The 19896-nt window shown below is 38.3% G+C and overlaps 1 protein-coding gene across 2 annotated transcripts in view; it reads left to right on the top strand.

The window, feature by feature from the left end:
• Positions 1-16265, top strand: part of DPY19L4 (dpy-19 like 4) — a 36728-nt gene extending 20463 nt beyond the window's left edge. For both annotated transcript variants that reach the window (XM_034422459.3, XM_087890795.1), the window contains exons 11-19: positions 785-858; positions 2975-3133; positions 3816-3932; positions 5743-5863; positions 8261-8317; positions 9151-9233; positions 11321-11453; positions 11942-12100; positions 12933-16265. In XM_034422459.3, the coding sequence (XP_034278350.2) occupies positions 785-858; positions 2975-3133; positions 3816-3932; positions 5743-5863; positions 8261-8317; positions 9151-9233; positions 11321-11453; positions 11942-12100; positions 12933-13097 (1068 nt within the window). In that variant the 3' untranslated portion in view covers positions 13098-16265. The remainder of the gene's footprint in view (positions 1-784; positions 859-2974; positions 3134-3815; positions 3933-5742; positions 5864-8260; positions 8318-9150; positions 9234-11320; positions 11454-11941; positions 12101-12932) is intronic.
• The last annotated feature ends 3631 nt before the right edge of the window (positions 16266-19896 follow it).

Below are 19896 nucleotides of genomic sequence, written 5' to 3' on the forward strand. Positions count from 1 at the left end.
TAATATTTAGGTAGTCCTTGACTTAACAACAGTTCGTTTAGTGTCCGTTCAAAGTTACAACTATTGAAAAAAGTGATTTATGGCTGTTTTTCACACTTATGACCGTTGCAGCATCCCCATGGTCACATGATCAAAATTTAGATCCTTGGCAACTAACTCATATTTATGACAGTTGCAAATTCCCAGGGTCATGTGATCACCTTTTGCAACCTTCTGACAAGCAAAGTCAATGGGGAAGTCAGATTCACTTAACAACCATGTTATTAACCTAACAACTGCAGTAATTCACTTAACTGTGGCAAGAAAGGTTGTAAAGTGGGGCAAAACTCACTTAACAGCTGTCTCAGCAACAGAATTTGGGGCTCTATTGTGGTTGTAAACCAAGGACTGCCCATATATTTATTGAGAAACTGCTAATAGCTAAATGAAATTTCAAAGTGAGTTCCTTACATTCCCAGTTTTTGCAGATAGACCAATGATCTCCTCTCTCCAATAAGATCTTTGGTAATGATCTTTATAAGACTCCCTCCTCTTGTGGGCTTTTCCTTAACGGGATCTCCAGATTTTGTTGGACCCCACAGGTGGGTGAAGAACACAGAAGCTGTAGAGCAACCGTATCTCACAGATAGAGGCTTCCCTTCAACCTTTGTTACATAAATGTGTTTTCTATTAAAAAATGTAATGCCAGTAATCAAATGATACTTATCTAATCTCATATAATTCTGTTACCTGAGTGAAAAGAATACTATCTATATGCTTTTTCAGTATGTCTTTTCTTTTTCAGACATTTATTTCCCATAAAGAAAATGAGCATTTAATTAAAGTCCTTGAAGTAAAATTGGGATTAAATACAAATAAGTAAGTTTGACGTAATGATCTACCTAATTGCAAGTTTAATACCCCTGTACGGTAATAGTTTATAAAACAAAGAAATAAATAAGCACAATTCTAAAAGGTATGGTGGGTTGTTAAACAGAATGTTTTGACTTATGTTCTGAATTTTAACAAAGGGGAATCCAACCTCGGCTCAAATAGCACATACTTATTAGACAGCATTTTGTATTTGGTTTCCAAAAGGGATCAGTGGTACATAACAGTGTAACTGTAGTATTCTCAAAGGCTGCTGTTTCCTGTGAATGCTTCTGCTGCTGTGTGAAAAGAGACAGCTACTTTTAATGGTGCAGATAGGTATTCCATTGACACTTCAAGCCCTTTGAGAGATCCAGTGAGAAACCCTGCCCAGTCCTCATAATTATGTGCTAGAAGCACTGGATGAGGGCCCTGAACCAGTTTTGAGCATCATCTCTGCCCACATGTAGTAGCAGTTATCATAAGCAGATACTTAGCAGTTGGGACATCTCTGGACTCTTTTTAAAATGTATGCTTCTGTCCTTGAGGAAATGCTATGAACTGTGTAGGCAAAGTCTTAGAAGCCAGAATAATTGATGAATAAAGTTGAGACGTTAGTCCAGTGGTGGCGAACCTTTTACTCACCGAGTATCAAACAGGTCCGTGCTTCATGCGCTTCATGTGCGCGTGTGCTATCCGCGCTAACGCGCGTCTCCTTCCCATATGCTGCATGTGCAACCGCATCATCTGCGCATGCACACAGCTTTTGCGTGTGTGCTCCATGCGCTGTGCATACAATTGCACCATCTGCGCATGTGCATGGTTTTCACATGCACAATGCACGCACATGAACGCCATCTGCGCATGCTGCTCACCAGTATTTTCATGCGCATGTGCAAATGCACATGCATGCGCAGGAGAGCGAAGACCAGCTGGGTCCCCTGAATTGCGCGCATACTCACCGGAGGCCTGAACACCAGTTGGGGCGCACGTGCCTGTGCAGCTTCCGGTGAGTTGGGCAACAGCTCGCGTGCCTGGAAATAGGCTCCGTATGCTACATCCGGCACTAGTCCCTTGTAAACTGAGGTTCAGGTACCAGTAAGAACACAATAAATTACCAAGCAGCAGATCTGGAATAATTTTATATATTCCTTTAGTTTGCTTTGTTTCGTGCTTTTTTCTTGTGAATGTTTTTATGATTGAGGTCTGCATCAATTTGATCAGCCCTGATCATCAAACATGCTGCCTGGGATTGACAGAAATAAGAATTCAGCATCATCAAGTGGGTTTCCACAAAACACATCTTATTTAGTGAGAGATCTCAGGAGTAGCTGTTAGTTAAGCGAGATCTGTGGACTAGTAAACTTGAGGGAGAAGCTAAAAGACAGATCAAGGAGTTAAATGGAAAGCAAAGCTGAAGTAGCTGCTAGGTAGACAGCAAGTGAGGAAGCAGATGGAACATTTGGGAAGAAAGAAACATGCTTATGTACAGGGGAAGGTGGAAAGGTGGCTTCAGCTGAGAGTATCAAGTTGTCTTTCTGTAGAAGATGCTCACAGACTGTGAGAGTGGAAGAATTCCGGATAAAATGGGGTTGAATAGACTCAGGCCAAACATTCATCTGGCCCCTGGAAAACTTAAGAGCAGTCCCTAACACTTTCTAAAACATGCCTTCAAATCTTAATTTTAAGGCACCCAGCCAAAGAAAAAAATTATTCAACAATTGTGAAAAAACATATTTTAATTAAAGTGTACGTTAACTTAAATCATATTAACAGCTACATGCTTTTCTTTGTTCTCATTGTTTTACTTTGGAGAGTCTCCCTAGTCTGCCACTGAAAGGCCAAAATGAGCCACTCGGCCTTCACCGTGATTTTGTTAAATAGAGTTTATAGAGGAGATGGGCAGCATAAAAATTAACAAACAAACAAACAAATAAAACCGATGAAATAAGCTCTGTAGGTGGCCCCGTTGCTTGTTCTTTTAAACATTTATTTCTGAGCAAAATGAAGATATATTTAGGGAATAGTCTTTTCCATGCCAATCCAGTCAGTACAGCAGGTTATTCTGATTGGCTGGGACCATGTCTGGCTATTTAATGTGTTTCGCTTCCATTGACATGAACAGGAACTTCACAGTTAATTGGCTGCTTTGTCAAGAATCACTTCAGACACCATCCCAAGACTTCTTCCTGCGGCTTACTCATTCTTCGCTATTGCCATTCTACATTTTGGTGCTAATTATTTGCCTTGCTTCTGTGGGTCAGGCTTCCTTTAAGAAAATGAGGTAAGTTGATTTTTATCAAGTTTCATTTTTGTTCCATAGTTTCTGTAGATACTAGTTACTTGGTGTAAATGATATACCCATTACATGTTACGTAAGGGGTCCCCAAACTATTCAGTGGTAGAATTAAACTATTCAGTGGTAGAATTAAATTTGAATTCTAACTTCCTTTGCATATGGTATAAGTATGATACCTGCATGTCATATTTGCATATATGTCCTTCATCTTCAAAATTAGGTAGAAAGAACGTGAGCTGTCTTTGTATTTGTTGTAGACTTTCTTCCTTTCCCCCCCTCAAATACTTCCAGAACTATAATTGGAGCCTGTTGCAAATAGCTAATAACTATTTAAAAAATTCTTGATGTTAGAAAGCATTTCTGGATAGTTAGAAAAATCCAAGAATTTGTGATAAGTTCTTGAACTGGGCAGAATTCATTATCCATTCATACATTATAGTATGTATTTAGAATGCCTGGGGGTGTTTGTACCTCACTCTATCCTTGGTAACTTCTTTGCTACACAGTTTTCTTGAATTATTGTTAAGACATCAGAGTTTAGATTTAAGAGAAAATATAATGAAGAGTACAATTGTTGGGTCTGATGGGTCATTTAATGTTAAGCAGACTCCATGAGAGAGAGAGAGAGGTATGATGACTCCGTCTTCTTTCTCTTCCGCTGTCACAGCAATAAACAAGTCAACGAGCCAACCACACATGACTGCGGGATTGGTGAAAGACCAGAAGTAGCCTACCATATATTGCACACAGTTTCCTTGGGGTTGCTTTCTATGATGATGGAAGGGTGAGTCCGTGAGAAGGCTGCATGGATTTCTTTTCACTGGGAAGGTGGAAGATAGTACTGTTTATGTATATGGATTTTTTAAAAATTACCTGAACATGGATAAGGATGGTTATGATTTTTAAATAAATATTGGTGGCTGGTTAATAACAGGCTTGAATTACAAGCATCTTTATATCGAAGAAGAGCTAAGCAGGGAGAGTTGCAGTGGGAATCTCTATTTAAGTGGATTTGTTATTACTTCTGTGCTCATCAAAATGTGTTTTGCACGTGTAAAAAGATGAGAATTAGTAACATAGTAGAAAATCAACTTAAGGCGTTTGCTCCTACAAGGTGCAGCATTAATCACCAAATTAGATGATTTTAAAAGGCAGTTATAGAAAAATCAGGTAGAGATAAGCTTATAAATGACTGCTGACTGTGACTGGCTTTATGTTACTTCAAACATTGCTTATGGAATATCTCTGCATAGTTGCCTAGAAACAGTAATAAAGAAGGAATACATTCTCATGTTTGTGAGCTTCCCAAAAGTATCTGATTGGCTACCATGAAAAACACAAACTGAAAGATGTTGTTATTGCCTTGGTTCCCTTTAAAATAAATGATTACAAACAACCAGTTGCCATTGTGCAAACTTTGACTGCCAGTAAAATACAGCTTAATCTAGTGCATTACAGACTCTTACACTTGATATCGATCATTGCAATATCAGACTTAGGTGGGCAACCTGTGATCTTAAGAACCATGGTTGAGGGTTGCATCTAATCTTTGAATTATATGCCAAGAGCCATACTCCAAGGAGTAGTAGGAAAACCAGATCAAAATTTGCTTTAATTTTATTTGTATGTAGTTAAATATAAAAGTATTTCATCAGAAATAAACGTTATGTAGGTCCAGTAATGTGTTTATATTTTCCTTCTTTCAAATTCTGCAACCATCTCTTGGACATCTTGGATGACCTGAGATAAGGCTATCTTGGGTGCTCTGAGATGTTTTGGTTGCACCTTCTAGCATGTCCATTGGCCATATGGGTTGGGACTAATAGAGGTTGGATAGTTGTTATTTGCTCTTTAGAAAACAAAACTAAGGCTGCCGCTTATATGTTGCCCTTATATACGAGTGAACAGACATGGTGAAGAAACATTACCTGCTGTTCCTAATTTAGGGGAAAATACATAATCAAGACCATTTGTTTCTGAATAACAAATGTTCCTATTCATAGGGTAACAGTATTGTTTTATTGTTTAATATAATATCTGATATTATCCAACCTTAAAGAAAGTCACATACTGTATAGGTGAATCTTCCAGGGACTTGCACAAGTCTTATAGATACAAATAGCTGACATTCCTGTTGAGCTGACATGATACAGCTTTGGGCACTGATAAATAAAAAGAATTGCTTAGATGCACATAGAAGACACCTAATTTTTGGCACTATAAAAGCCTTGATCATCCTGATACGTGACATTATCAGAAGAACAGGGAGAATGTGACCCCGTTTGTTTTTGACTTCTCAGAAACAGTTGGTACCAGTTTTCACATGGTAACAGAAGTCTGTTTGCAAAGTTTGCAGAGGGTTACAAATGCCTCACAGATTTCCATTTTGTTTCTTGTTTGTGCACATGAAATCGGTGCCCATGAAGCTATCTTAGAATTGGCAGTGAAGTATCAATATAGTGTAGATGAAATTTAACTCTATTTCTCATTTCTCAAGTCTGAGTTCAACGGGTTCTGCCAAACTTGTCCTTTCTTTTTTGCCACATCAGTACCACCCCTTTATCTTTTTTTCTGGGTTTGTGTTGTTTCTCTAGAATGAAATACGTGTGGACTCCATATGTTTGTATGATTGCGGCATTTGGAGTCTGTTCTCCTGAGCTTTGGACGACTCTCTTCAAGTGGATCCGACTGAAAACTGTGCATCCTGTTCTGCTGGTGAGTTCGTCTTGTTTATAGTGACTGTAAGGAATGGCTGTATTCACTGGTAAGCATATAAAAAGTCATCTCTCTTCAAAATCATGGTGTGCAGACAGGATATAGCCAAGCCTTTCTAGCCTGGTATCTTCTAGATATGTTCAGACAGCAGTTTTCTGAAATCTTGGTTGCTTGGTCAAAGGCTGTTCTGAGTCTTCTAGGACAGGGGTCTCCAACTTTGCTCCAACTTTGCTGGCTGGGGAATTCTGGGAGTTGAAGTCCGCCAGGCTTAAAGTTGCCAAGGTTGGAGACCCCTGTTCTAGGAGGCAATCATTTTAAGGAAAATTGATATGGGTAGGATTCGAAGGGTATGGTTTAAGGATGGGGGTTGCTGCATAGGCTTTTATAGATAAAGACAGGGAAAGACTTGAGGTTGTAGAGACTTGTACTATCTCTAACTTGCATATTATTTGAACATGACCGTTGCAGTTCCGGATGCATCATTATATTTGATTTGTTATTTGGCTGAAGAACTGTAGGTTTAGAGAAGCCTCATGAGTCAGGCAAAATGTGAGTTACAGTGTGATCGTGACAGATGGATGGCTTAGTTATGGCCAAGGGAGGCTACAGAAGTATTGGTATTCTATGACTGTTCTCATTTATTCTGTGATATTGATTGCCTGGCGAAATAACCTCCTCAAGGGCTAAAGACCAATCAGAAGAAGGAAAGACTATATTGGCAACCTGCTTAGGGTACTAAGTGGACGCTAGATTATATCTTGTCTTCTTCTTCCCCTTCTGTTTGTTGCAAAGCAGAGGCTGTAGTAACATATGGCAATGTGAATACTTGGTTGAGTAAATGTCTGAACTTTATTGATGGTTGTCTCACTGGAGCTGGAGAAATACAGGCATTTTTGTATCTTATGTGTATGAGTGTGTCTGCTGGCTCACATGTGCTTACATGATACATACGTAACTGAAAATGTGCTCCTTTTGTACAGTAGTGGCCAAAATTGTGGAAACCTTTTGGGAAAAGTGTATTTTCTAAAACTAGCTAATAACACCACTTTTTTGGGGAGTAATACCATAAAATTATATATCAATGGAAAGATAATTTAATTAAGAATGTAATGCAATAACTTCTATGAAGGATTTGCTGTTAGAGTAGCAGCTACAGTATAAAGAAGAAAAGTGAAGCACGTAGAAAAAACGAGATATACAAAAATTATCACGTCAGTTAATACTTAGTTGGGTAACCTTTAGCATGAATTCCAGGTTTACAATGTCTTCCCATGAAATGAACCATGTCTTTTAATTCTGCAGCTGTTATAATGTGAAACCAAGATTGAATGATTGCATCTATTAACTGGGTTTTATTGCTGGGTCGCTTCTGACTAACAAGTTTCTGTAGTCGGTTCCATAGATTTTCATTTGGGTTAAGGTCTGGGCTATTCCTAGGCCATTCCAGCAGTGGAATATGATTATCTTGAAACTTCCCAAAAAGTGGTGCCATTAGCCATCAAACCTCAAAAATACACTTTTCCCAAAAGGTTTCCACAATTTTGGCCACTACTGTACATTTATTGGCCATTTTTTGAGCATAGGTATCATCCACTCAAATCTGGTAGAGCTACCATCTGCCAATTTTGTATTTTCTGGATAATATGTGTATTACATCTCTTCCCTAGATGAGCATACATTACAGGTACAACTCTTTTGCCATTTAATGGCGGTGTATTGGCAGCCTGAAATGAGGATTTCCTCGTACAGCTGAACCATTTATTGTTGCATTTACGGACTGCTACTCTGCTCCAAAGGAATTCTATATGCCCGTGATGGCGAACCTATGGCACGTGTGCCACAGGTGGCACGTAGAGCCATATCGGTGGGCACGCGAGCGTTGCCGGCCAGCTGATTTTCGGGCCTTCCGGGCTCACCAGAAGTCAGGAAACAGGCTGTTTCTGGCCTCCGGAGGGCCTCCAGCGGGGTGGGGAAGCCTGTTTTTCACCCTCCCCAGGCTCCAAGAAAGCCTCTGAAGCCTGGGGAGGGTGAAAACGGGCCTACTGGGCCCACTGTGCCACCGCATGCCAAAAGCGTGGGGAGCGTGGGGGGTCGCATGCAGGGGGCTGGGCCACATTGAATTATGGATGTGGGCACACACGCGCGCAACCCTGCCATGCTCCCCCTGGTTTTGGCACAGAACGGCAAAAAGGTTAGCCATCATTGCTATATGCCATCTTTCATCAATGTTAGGATATAATCTTACATATGCCTATTAAAAAAATCAATGGGATGTATTCCTAAGTAGAACTGTAGCCCCAAGACATGTACAGGAGTGATTTGAAAGAATCTGCATGGGTGGGAACCAAAAAGAAACTCCGAAATATAACTATTTTATCTGTCTATTTACTTTTCTAGGCTCTCATTCTGAGTATGGCTGTTCCAGCTATTATAGGGTTTAGTTTGTGGAAAGAGGTAAGAATAGAATATTATATACAATATAAATATTGCCTTCCCACTCCTCCTCCTAACTATGCAGAATATTGGAAGATTTAATGATAAGAGCTAATACTTGGTTTTGATACAGTTCACTACATTATGTATAGCAAGCTTGCACACATAAATTTCCTATAAGAATATTTAACCAAATGTCTGCACCTAAAACAGTAGCACTTGCATGGAACATAAAGCTAGATAGTACTTTTTGTCTTAACCATGACTGTACTTGGCTGACTTTGGATTCACAAGCTATGCAAGATTGGGCTTGATTAACATTTGGATGGGAAACATCCAGTGAATACTAGGGCAATAAGCTACAGCAATGTTTGGAATTCTGGCTGGGGAATTCTGGAAGTTGAAGTCCACACATCTTGAAGTTGTCAAGGTTGAGAAACACTTTAGCTAGAGTGAGAACTATCTTGGAAGAAAGCAGTGGCTAAAGCTTTCTATAATGCTGCCAAGAAAATTACATGGACTGGGCTTGAAGGAGGTTTTAGCTTTATCTCACATGCAATTCTAATAATGTTTTTAAAAGATCTTTGAATGATATTGAATACCTTAACAAAACTAGGAGTACTTATATTAATACCCTAAGAGATTTAATTAGATGAACCCAAAAGATGCATTTCTATTAAAGTGGGTTATGACAAAGAAACCGAATTTTGCTGTATGTAGCAAATGGATTTTTGAGCATGTAAAATGTAGTTTGATGGTAAAGCTAGAAAGGTGTTTTTAGTCCACTTTCCTGCATTATTTAAAGTTTTGTAATTTGTCTTCCCACAGTTCATAGCCTTGGTGCTTCCTTTTAGTTTTTTCCTAGGATAATGGCAGAACTCTCAGAGCTCCAAGAATTTTATGACCCTGATACAGTAGGACTCATGACCTGGATTAAGTAAGTAATATTTTTTTTCCTAAATATGTTGGTAATCTATGATTCACAGTCATCATTTATCACATAGTTGGTTCAAGAATTCTTTCCTGAGTTTATCCAGGCTTGTTGTGTGCTATAACACTGTTATCTAAAAACTCTTAGTGGTTTAACCACATGAGCATTAATTGATACACCATCATTTTCACATGTTTGAAATTTGATTATTACAAGGTGATTGAGAAGGCTTTAGAAGGGGGGGGCAATTAATTTTCCCGCAGGTGCACCTGGGAAACGGATTGTTCAGAGGGCTGAACTCAGGGGTGAAATGCTCCTGGTTCAGACCGGATCATCCGATCCGGTAACGATGACGGCAGGTGGTTTGGAGAACCTGTAGCAAAAATCCCTCCCCCCCCCATGCCCAGCCTAGCCGCACAAGCATCAGAGACTTTTTAAAAAAAAAATTAAAAGCATTTTTTCTACAACCTCTTCAGCTGAAAAAATGCTTTTAAAAGTAAAAAAAAAAAGCCTCTGATGATCGTGCGGCTCAGCTGGGACGGTCAGAGGCTTTTAAAAGCATTTTTTCTACAACCTCTTCAGCTGAAGAGGTTGTAGAAAAAATGCTTTTAAAAGCCTCTGACCATCCAAGGTGAGTTGTCTGATCAGCAGAGGCTTTTTTTCTTTTAAAAACCTCTGACGATCCCAGCTGAGTTGCCTGATCGGCAGAGACTTTTAAAAGGATTGTTTTTTACAACCTCTTCAGCTGAAGAGGTTGTAGAAAAAATGGTTTGAAAAGTAAAAAAAAAAAAAAAAAAAAGTTCACCACGTCCACCCAGTCACATTACCCCACCACCACTAAGCCACACCCACAGAACCAGTAGTAACAAATTTTACATTTCACCACTGGCTGAACTAATAGGGCTGCTGCCACCATTGCCACCACTACTTTCACGAGCCACACAGAAACAACCAAAGGGCTGATTGTGGCCCATGGGCCGTAACAGGCCGTATGTGGCCCATAGGCTGTAAAATGCCCAGGTCTGCTTTGGAAACTATCATTATACATTTGTACAAACCATAGTTTCTTTAGCATCAATATTTGAATCAGGAACTCTGACTTGTTTCCTTTTTAAGCAAGCCAGGAACTCAGACCAGCACAAAACAGGTCAGTTTACACGAGACAAGAAGGAAGGAGGAAATGTCTATCGTTGACATACGCCCAAACTATTCAGCAGCTTAAAAACAAAAACAGCATTTTCAGCCAGTGAAACAAAGTAATAAAGCTACATATCCAATCAAAAACTTTTCAGAGGCAGGACCGCAAGCAGGGGTGAAATCCAGCAGGTTCTGACAGGTTCTGGAGAACCGGTAGCGGAAATTTTGAGTAGTGCAGAGAACCAGCAAATACCACCTCTGGCTGGCCCCAGAATGGGGTGTGAATGGAGATTTTGCAATATCCTTCTCCCAGGAGTGGGGAGGGAATGGGGATTTTGCAGGATCCTTCCCCTGGAGTGGGGTGGGAGTGGAGATTTTGCAGTATCCTTCCCCTGCCATGCCCACCAAGCCACGCCAAGCTCACCAAGCCACGGCCACAGAACCGGTACTAAAAAAATTGGATTTCACCACTGACTGCAAGGAACACATTACCAGATTTTATGATGTTATGAAAACATGTCTAATTGTGCAGGAAAAGGTGTGATCAGCTGGAAGCCGTGCCAAAGTACCATTGACTGTAGTTGCTTCTGGGCCATTAAGTGCCAGGCTTTGGGGCAGCAATCCTTTTTCTAGGCATAAACCTACAGAGTTGTTTTAAGATTTATTGAAGTCATGGGGATTAGGTTACCAGCATTAGAAGTCTTTTGTCCCCTAAATCAATTGGGCCAATCCTTTTGTAATTTTATTATAATGACTTTTCTGTGAACTGGCAAGGAGGCAGATCTTTTTACTGGTAACGAGTTATTTATAAAACCACCATCTGGATTCTTACAAAGAACTGACCTTTACACTGAGGAACAAAATCTGGCTCGAACAGGATTTCTGAATTCTATATGTTCTTCATGGAATTCTTCATGGAATATGTGAGAGACAAGGCCTCATTATTTTTTTTACAGAAGACAGGCTCCTATTGCTGCCGTCTTTGCTGGAAGTCCACAGTTAATGGGTGCAATCAGACTGTGCACTGGATGGATGGTGACAAATCTACCCCTGTATAATGATGATGACCTGCAAAAGAGAAATGAAAATGTGAGTCCATTTACCCTAAGATAGCAGGTGCCTTGCATGTAAAACTAAAACTGGAACTTTTTTCAGATAACCTGAACTCAAACTTCATAGGTAAATACATAATGTACAATACTATTTCTCAATCTCTGAAGCTTATGGCAGCTGCTCTTTATCCAGAGGTCCAGATAGATTTCTCACAGGAAGGCATTGAAATCTATTCTGAAACTGCAGTCACCAATATTTTTTTTAAAAAAAGGCTTATGTCAAATTTTCCCATCTCTCTGTCCCCTCCATCTAGCTTTACTTTCTGTTCTAGGGAGCTTCTACATACAATAGCTTGTCCATAAGTACTCCCTATAGACAATCCAATAATTCCTCATCTTTTTGGATTAATCTGGGGAGAGGATGGGTGATTTTGCTTCCAGCCCCCTCGTCTTCTCTTCCAAAATGATAACCAGCTGTTGCTTCCAGCATACATATTTTCAACTAAATATCTTTTCAATCCATAGATTTTTCAGATCTATTCCAAAAGATCAGCTGAGGATATCTACAAAATACTCACATCTTACAAAGCTACGTATCTGGTCATAGAAGATTCAATTTGCAATGAAGTTGGACCAGTGAGAGGATGCAGGGTTAAAGACTTATTAGATATTGCCAATGGTCATGTAAGTAGTAGTGTGACATAGTTCAGTCACCAGCTCTTGTAGTTTACACGATACATTAATAATTTGCATAATAAGTGTGTGAGCCAAATTCAGCACATTTTTTCAGAAGCAAGATCTACTTGCTCAATGGTGATTGCTACAGATAAATATTACATAGGATACATCTTGTGACCTATTCATCTGTATAACCTGTATAAGATTCTGAAAAGCAGTCATAGAAGGTAATCATAGCTGAGCAATGCATTGAAACCGAGTTCTTTTGATTTAGCCCAATGCCACAATGTGAATGCTCCACACGCACACACACACTTGAAGTGAAAGCAAATCCTTCAGGGACCAGTTGTAAGTTCCTTCGCTCAACAATGTCATAACTGATCTCTGAGTAAATAGTCATAAATCAAACACTACTAATATTGGTTAAGATGATGACCTAGAAATCAGAAAACTGAATTCTAGTTCCTCCTTGGGTAAAACCAGTCATTCTCAGCCCACCTCACCTCACAGGGTTGTTACTTTGGAGAAAATCAGAGGGAAAAGGGGTATTGGTATGACCCTCACCTTGAGTTGTGTATGAAAAAACAGTGGAATAAAAATCTTTTTTAAAAAGCAAATAAATTAACTGGTTACATGCGAATAACATTTTTACTTTTAAAAATTGCTCCTTTTTGTATAAAGTGCTTCCACTGGAACCTAATATTGTAGTAATATTACTACTTTCACATTGGCATTATAAACATGAATTTAATTAAGGATTCCAATATAACATGAATTTGATTCCTCCCTGAAGATAAATATGTATTTTGTTGTTTATTGTTTTCTTGTTTTCCTCTAGGTTTATTATGAAGAAAATGACAGCTCTGGCTTCTCAAAATATGGGCGGTTTTGTCAGGAGATCAAAATGAACTATTCTCCATATGTGAATTACTTCACACGAGTATACTGGAATAGGTCTTACTTGGTATATAAAATCAATTCTATAATATCTTTTCAATCCTGAGATTTTTGCACCCTTTGAAGATGGACTTTGCGTAATTTTTAAAAAGGCTAAGGTTCCAACAAACCTTTTTTCTATTGCATATAAATTGCAGATGCACACAAAGGCACATCATTGAACTACATGAAAACTGCGTAGTGTATCCTGCATGACTATTACAGACTGACACAGGCATCTCTCACAAGAGACAGATATGCCCAGAACTATAGAGGATACAACTGTCTTCCAAGAATTAAAAGGCATCTTTCCAGTTTTTCACTTTTAACATCAATTTGGTTTCAGTTTCATAGCAATTACTTTTTTAGCTATGTTTATTTATATTGGCAAATACAAAAAAAGGAATAAGAGAATTTGCTGGACATTATTCTCCGGTTATATACATATATCTGGGTTTGGAAGTGGGGTGGGATGGGGAACGTTCCGCTATTTTCATTAGTTTGGAAATCCCACTATATTCCTGGAATTTGTTACTATGGGAAAAGTAGGGAGACAAATGGCTGAGAATGATAGACTGAAGAGTAAGGCTGTGCAGACTAAGCTGTTGGTTGAGAGCAACTCTCCGATTGGGGCTGTCTTTTTTATTATTATTTTTAGTAGAGCATTATTATACTCTTATGTTTGGTGAAAGGTTTGGTTTAGGTACCCAATCAATAATAGTATTCTAAATAAGTTGAATTAAATAAAGATTTCCTTTCAGTTCTGTAAATCATATATTTTAGGCATTCTTATGTCTTATCTAAAAAAGGTAATGAACCAACATAAAATTTAGCCCTTTAATAAGAAAAGGTTGACGGCTCATATTCTAGAAGTTTAGCTTCAACTACTTGCTACTTTGTGGGATTATTCTGTTCGTTGCTTATGTTTTTGTGTAATTATTTGCATTTATCATTTGTTCCTAGTCATTATCAGGACAAATTATTCATTGTGGCTTAATAAGAGTATTCCACCCATTTGCTCTTCTATTCATTGGTTTTATAATATGCCCAGATAAATTTGGATTTGTAAGCCAAAATAAAAGATCAGATTTTGTTTATGAATCCTTATGTATTTTGGTAGCTGCAGTTAAATTTTATTTATTCCTGATTTCTTCATCCATTTGAATGGTGGAGCAAGCAAACCATATTTACATACTCAATTTTTGTTTTTTTTAATTAAATCCGGATTTCTGGCTTGACATCTGAATGTGGCAATTGTCTGGTTAAAATATTTCTGCAAAATTAAGTCAAAATGCCACTAATGACCAAACTAATAATGTAAATTGGCTGACTTTCATAAAGTAAAAGTTCTTATTATATTTTAGTATAACTTTATTCTTCACAGCTTTTTTATTGTTAAACTTCCTTTTCTACTTTTTTTCTCTGAATTTCTCCTGTGTTTGATCTCATGGTCTTGAATTAAAAACAGTTATTTAACTGTATGCCCTGAAGATGTTCCTAGTGTACTTGCTGAAAAAGTATTTCATTCCAAAATTATATTTTTTTCTGACTTTAATATTATACTTAATAATACTTAATGAAATAGCCAGAGAGAAAAAATGTGAATATTTTATCATGGTCTTGTTGTATGGCATTTTTAGGGAAGCTAATCAATGCTGCCTTTTATTGTGCAAGTCAAAGCTCCTTGAACATAAGAATTTGAAAATGTAATTATTTTATTTTACATTTAATTGAGCTTGGAAATATCCTGCCAGGGATAGCCATACCAGAGGCTGAAAAAGTCAAGAATGGTGCCCACATCCATGTACTCAAAACCCTGTCCTTTTTTTGTATGTGCATTAGTGCATGTAAAAATGGCTTTGGTCTCATAGTTAGGCTACCATCTTGATGTTTTTGGCCTCTCCCTTCAGGCTGCCCTGCCTCCTGCCATAAAGAATCACTCCAAATCAGCTGGATGTGAGGGCAATCTAGCTGTGACATCTCTGACCCCATTGATCGCTAGGGCTGATTTGCCTCATCTGACTGGCTAGGCAGTGTCCTTTTCCTCCTTCACCGTGCCATGTGCATTCCTCCCAAATCTGTGCACTCCAGGGAAGAGGACAACTTTCTCAGATAAGAGGTGTACCAGTTTTCGGTGTAAACCAAATCACTTCACAGAACCTGTTGTAGTCTGGGTTTTGAGTAAAATTATCTTAAAAGGGACAAAAGTCTGGAATGCATTGAAATGTAATTTTCTTTAATATTACAGTCATTTATTTCTGTACAAGTTTATGTCTCTGTGCTTTTATGTTGTAGCAGTAAGTTAATGAAAGATACATTTGCTTTAATTTCTAAAAGAAATTAACTTTACAGTACTACTGCTAACCATGGTGTTGTGACATTTGAGGGAGAGATGATAAATTGTGCTCTTAAATGTTCTGCTCATTTGGTATTAAGCCATTTTCTTTTATTTTTATTTGCGAAGCCTATAGAAATATATACAGATAGCATTTCGTTCAGTGGTCTTGAATTTTGAACACAAATTCTAATTCTCTGAAATAGTTGTAGTGGATTGGCCTTTCACGAATCCCAGTCCTTCCAACCAGTGCAGATAAAATTTCACAATCCTAAAATGAATTCCTTTTGAATACTATTCCCAGTGCTGAATATTGTAAAAGTTTTAGAGAATAGTAACACATTTATGTTACAAAATTTTACAGTTTTACAGTTCAGAAAACAGTTCTGACCATGAGCAAGAAATGTGTATCTCTCTCTTGAGTGTCAGTGTGTCTTATAATTTAAATAATGGGAATCTTCCCATACTTCACTGGTTATGCTTGAACTGAAGGATAAGAACTTTCAAGTTGTAAAATCTCTTAAAATGTTGAGTTGTAATGAGATCCTTTTGAAAAGGAATTTGTAATGTAAAAAAAAACAGCTCTTAAAGGCTCAGGGAGACCAATGCTCAATCATAACAGTGTTAAATTCCATTTCTGGTTTCTGAATTAAGTGTTGGGAGTTTATAGGGAGTTGTGTTTAATTTTTTGCTATTCCTTCAGGATTTGGAAAATAACAAGATTGTGGAATCATGTAAGCATGACAAGTATGTATTCCCCGCACTTAATATAGTTCAAAAATAATTATAGCTGTTGAAAACACATATACTCAAAGATCTAAACCTTGGCTGTCAGTATTGCAATGCTGTTGGAGAATGTGCCTTGTAAACTTCTCTTTTTTAAAAAATGCAAAACTCAAACCTTTGTGCACTTTGCAGATTTTTTTTCCTGAGAAATCCACAAAACAAGACCTTGTCTTGAATTTGGTTTTAAGAAGTCCTTACAGAAGGGAGAAAGGAGAAATATATAGTGATTGATAACAGTAACTACTAACCCATAAGAAAGGTGTGTAAGCCATATCCTTTTTAGCAGAGTTATTTTTCTGTATTCACTTAAATGTATAAAGAGGTTGTCTGCTTCGGGGTTTAACTTTATTTGAACACAGCCATCCTCCTCTTCCTCCTCACAGATAGTTGCTTCAATTATTCTCCCTTTCTTCTGAAAACTTTTTTAAAATATTGTTAAAAATGCAATCCATTCAGTCTATCAAAAAGCATGATTTTACTGGAAATATGTTAGGGAGACATATGCTATCATGGGAACATAGGTTGCTGTTTTAGACAATCGCACCACCTAGCAGTCTAATTTGATATTATTTAGAAGTGCAGATGGTTGAAATGATTCATCTTTGTGGATGCAAACTTGAAACCAGGGTTTCTATAAAGCATATGTTGCATTGCTAAAATAATTAGTTGCTTTCCCTAGTATAGAGCTGTCAAACTCCCGGCCTCTGGGCCGGATGTGTTACACACTGACCATGCCCGGTTTAGTGAAGGGGGGAAAAGTCCCGATATGTCATGTGACGCCGCCGTGAGTTTGACACTCCTGCCCTAGTACCTTTTAGCTTTGTTGGATTACGGTTTCTGGAATTACAATCCTGCATCTTTAGAAGGCATTTACAATCATTGATAAATGCAACACCACCATAACTGGCTTGCAATATGCACAGGGAATTCACCCAGTTAATTAGGCCAATGAGAGGTACAACCACGTTTAAATGGGAAAAGAAGGGTTAGGGTTAGGGATAACATTTTGATCTCAGGAAGGAGAAAGGTAATTCTGGTTCTTTCTTTCCACAGTAAAAGAGCTGCTAAAAAACTCAAGGCACTCACCATATCATATCAAAACTGTCAATTTCTGCTTATTTCAAAGCAAAAATTTAAGAGAGCTGTAGAGCAGACTTTCAAAACATCTCCAAAAATAAAGATCATTGCTAATTATCTTAATATTTCATTGTAAACAACAATCATTTTAGATTAATCTCTTGCCATGTATCCATGTAAACAGACATGTTTCAACTGTGTTTCTGGAATAAGTGGGCCCTTTTTCTAAGCAGATGTCCATCAAGCAGTCATCCTCATTCAGGCTAAAAACTATTTTTTGTATGTGTATCTTCTCACTTTATTTTCCATGTCACAAACAAAACAGCCTTTTTACATACTATTCATTCACACTGCACAATTTTCCCCAAACTCATCAGTGATTCTTTCATTAACACCATTTGCTGAAGCATGGCATGCAATTATCACCAATCTATGAATTCCTGCTAAATGTTTTTAATATTCTAGCTGTCATCAGCTTATACTGCCTGACATAAACTTTAACCGTTTTATTCAATTATTCCACACCTTCTCTTCCAAGTGTGTGTATTCATCAACATCACAAGATCACATCTTCATTCAGCTCTATTACATATTTTTCTCTTCATCTTGCATTTGTTAATTCATGCACTTCATACTGTACACTCCTTAAACTATGTGTCTCAGTCTTCCATATTCCTTGTTGTGAATAGAAGGGTTCCTGAATATTATCCTATAACACCCATCATGACGTATTACTTGAAGCTTTCATGTTGTGCTTTTTAGTCAAGATAACAAACCAATGTTACGAGCCCTAGTTGTTTCAATAACATGTCCTGTTCCCTCCTAACAGAAAAACACTGTACAGGTAGTCCTCGACCACAATTGAGCCCCAAATTTCTGTTGCTAAGTGAGACATTTGTGAAGTGAGTTTTGCACCATTTTATGACTCTTCTTACCATGATTGTTACACTGCAGTTGTTAAATTAGTAATACAGTTAAGTGAATCTGGCTTCCCCATTGACTTTGTCAGAAGGTGGCAAAAAGTGATCACATGTCACCAGGACATTGCAATCATCATAAATATGAGTCAGTTGCCAAGTGTCTGAATTTTAATAGTGTGATTATGGAGATGCTGTCACAGTCATAAGTGTGAAAAACAGTCATAAGTCACTTTTGTCAGTGCCTTTGTCAGTATCCCTAAAACAGTCACTAAATGAAATGTTGTAAGTCAAGGACTACCTGTAGTGATTCATTTTGGCCAAACATGCTACAAGCACAATTGAAGCTCAGTTTTATCTCAAGCACATTCACATCTCCTTCAGTATGGTTCCCTCTGAAACTGAAATGTGAATTTAAATATGCATATTTATCACACTATCCTTTCACACAGGCACACACATGTAAATGCAAATGTAAAACTGGGTTTGCAAATTCTCGAGGCACCTGAACAATTATAACATACAATAAGCAAATGCAAACCAGAGGCCAATCTCCTTTCACTTACTACGGTAGAAGAAAGCAGCATGAGAAGGGAATCCATCATAGACTTCTGCAGTTTATCAAATCCTAGTTCACCCACCTAAGTCAACAAGCACTATGATGAGCATGATTGAGGCAGAAATCCCCGTTTTAAATATGAACAAGAGCCAGCTTCACATGTCACATGAAGACATTTATTTAAGTAAACTCTCCTGATGAACTGGGAGACATATCTATTTTTTGATTTTGTTCACGGTACTATGGAAGTGGATTGCTGTTACGTTTTTTCTAGTTCAGAGTCTCAGCCCATATGGAGAAATCCAATCTAAGCACTGCAACAACCATGTCCAAACTGCTCACTGACTAAATCTGACCGAGGATCACCACCTGTGGAATCTTCAAGCTTTCAAGAATATGCCTAGAGTCACTGAAAGAAAGTGGGACGACTGTCATATAAATTCTCTAAATTAGTGTTTTCAATCTTGGGAACTTTAAGGCAGGGGTCTCCAACCTTGGCAACTTTAAGCCTGGTGGACTTCAACTCCCAGAATTCCCCAGCTTTGCTTTGCTTTGGGAATCCTGGGAGTTAAAGTCCACTGGGCTTAAAGTTGCCAGACCCCTGATTTAAGGCATACGGATGCCAACTCCCAGAATTTCCCAGCCAGCCACGCTGGGGGATTCTGGGAATTGAAGTGTACATGCCTTAAAAGTTCCCAAGGTTGAGAAAGACTTGTATTGTTTACAAGTGCCCAACAGTAAGCCTTAAATCATAGCTAACATAAAGCTGAGTGATAATCAACCAATCTCACTTTAAGGGATATGAAACAGACATTCACCTTTACTTGCCACAATAACTCACTTAGCAGAGTTAGAAAAGCGGATTGTCTAAAATACTGTATGCTCGCAATAAATAGTTTACTAAACACAGGAGATAATCACAATTTAGCCTAGAGTGGGGCTAAGCCAGCCAGTGCGTCGCAGAAGTTTGCAAAAAGCCTTTGCAGAAGAAGAAGAAGAAAAAACAAAAACCCATCCCGCTGGCTTCTCACTCAACACCTTTCGAATCTACCTCGGCATCACCGTGCGCAAAAAGCGCAAGTTACGCTCTTTACGCCGCACGAGAAGAAGGCAGGAGGCCCATGACGAAACACATTAAGCGTTCGGCCCTCCGATTCCGATTGGTTAGAATCGAAGAACGGAGGCGGAGCAA

This window comes from Pantherophis guttatus, chromosome 3 (assembly GCF_059756535.1).
Source record: "Pantherophis guttatus breed Tessera chromosome 3, ASM5975653v1, whole genome shotgun sequence".
NCBI lineage: Eukaryota > Metazoa > Chordata > Lepidosauria > Squamata > Colubridae > Pantherophis > Pantherophis guttatus.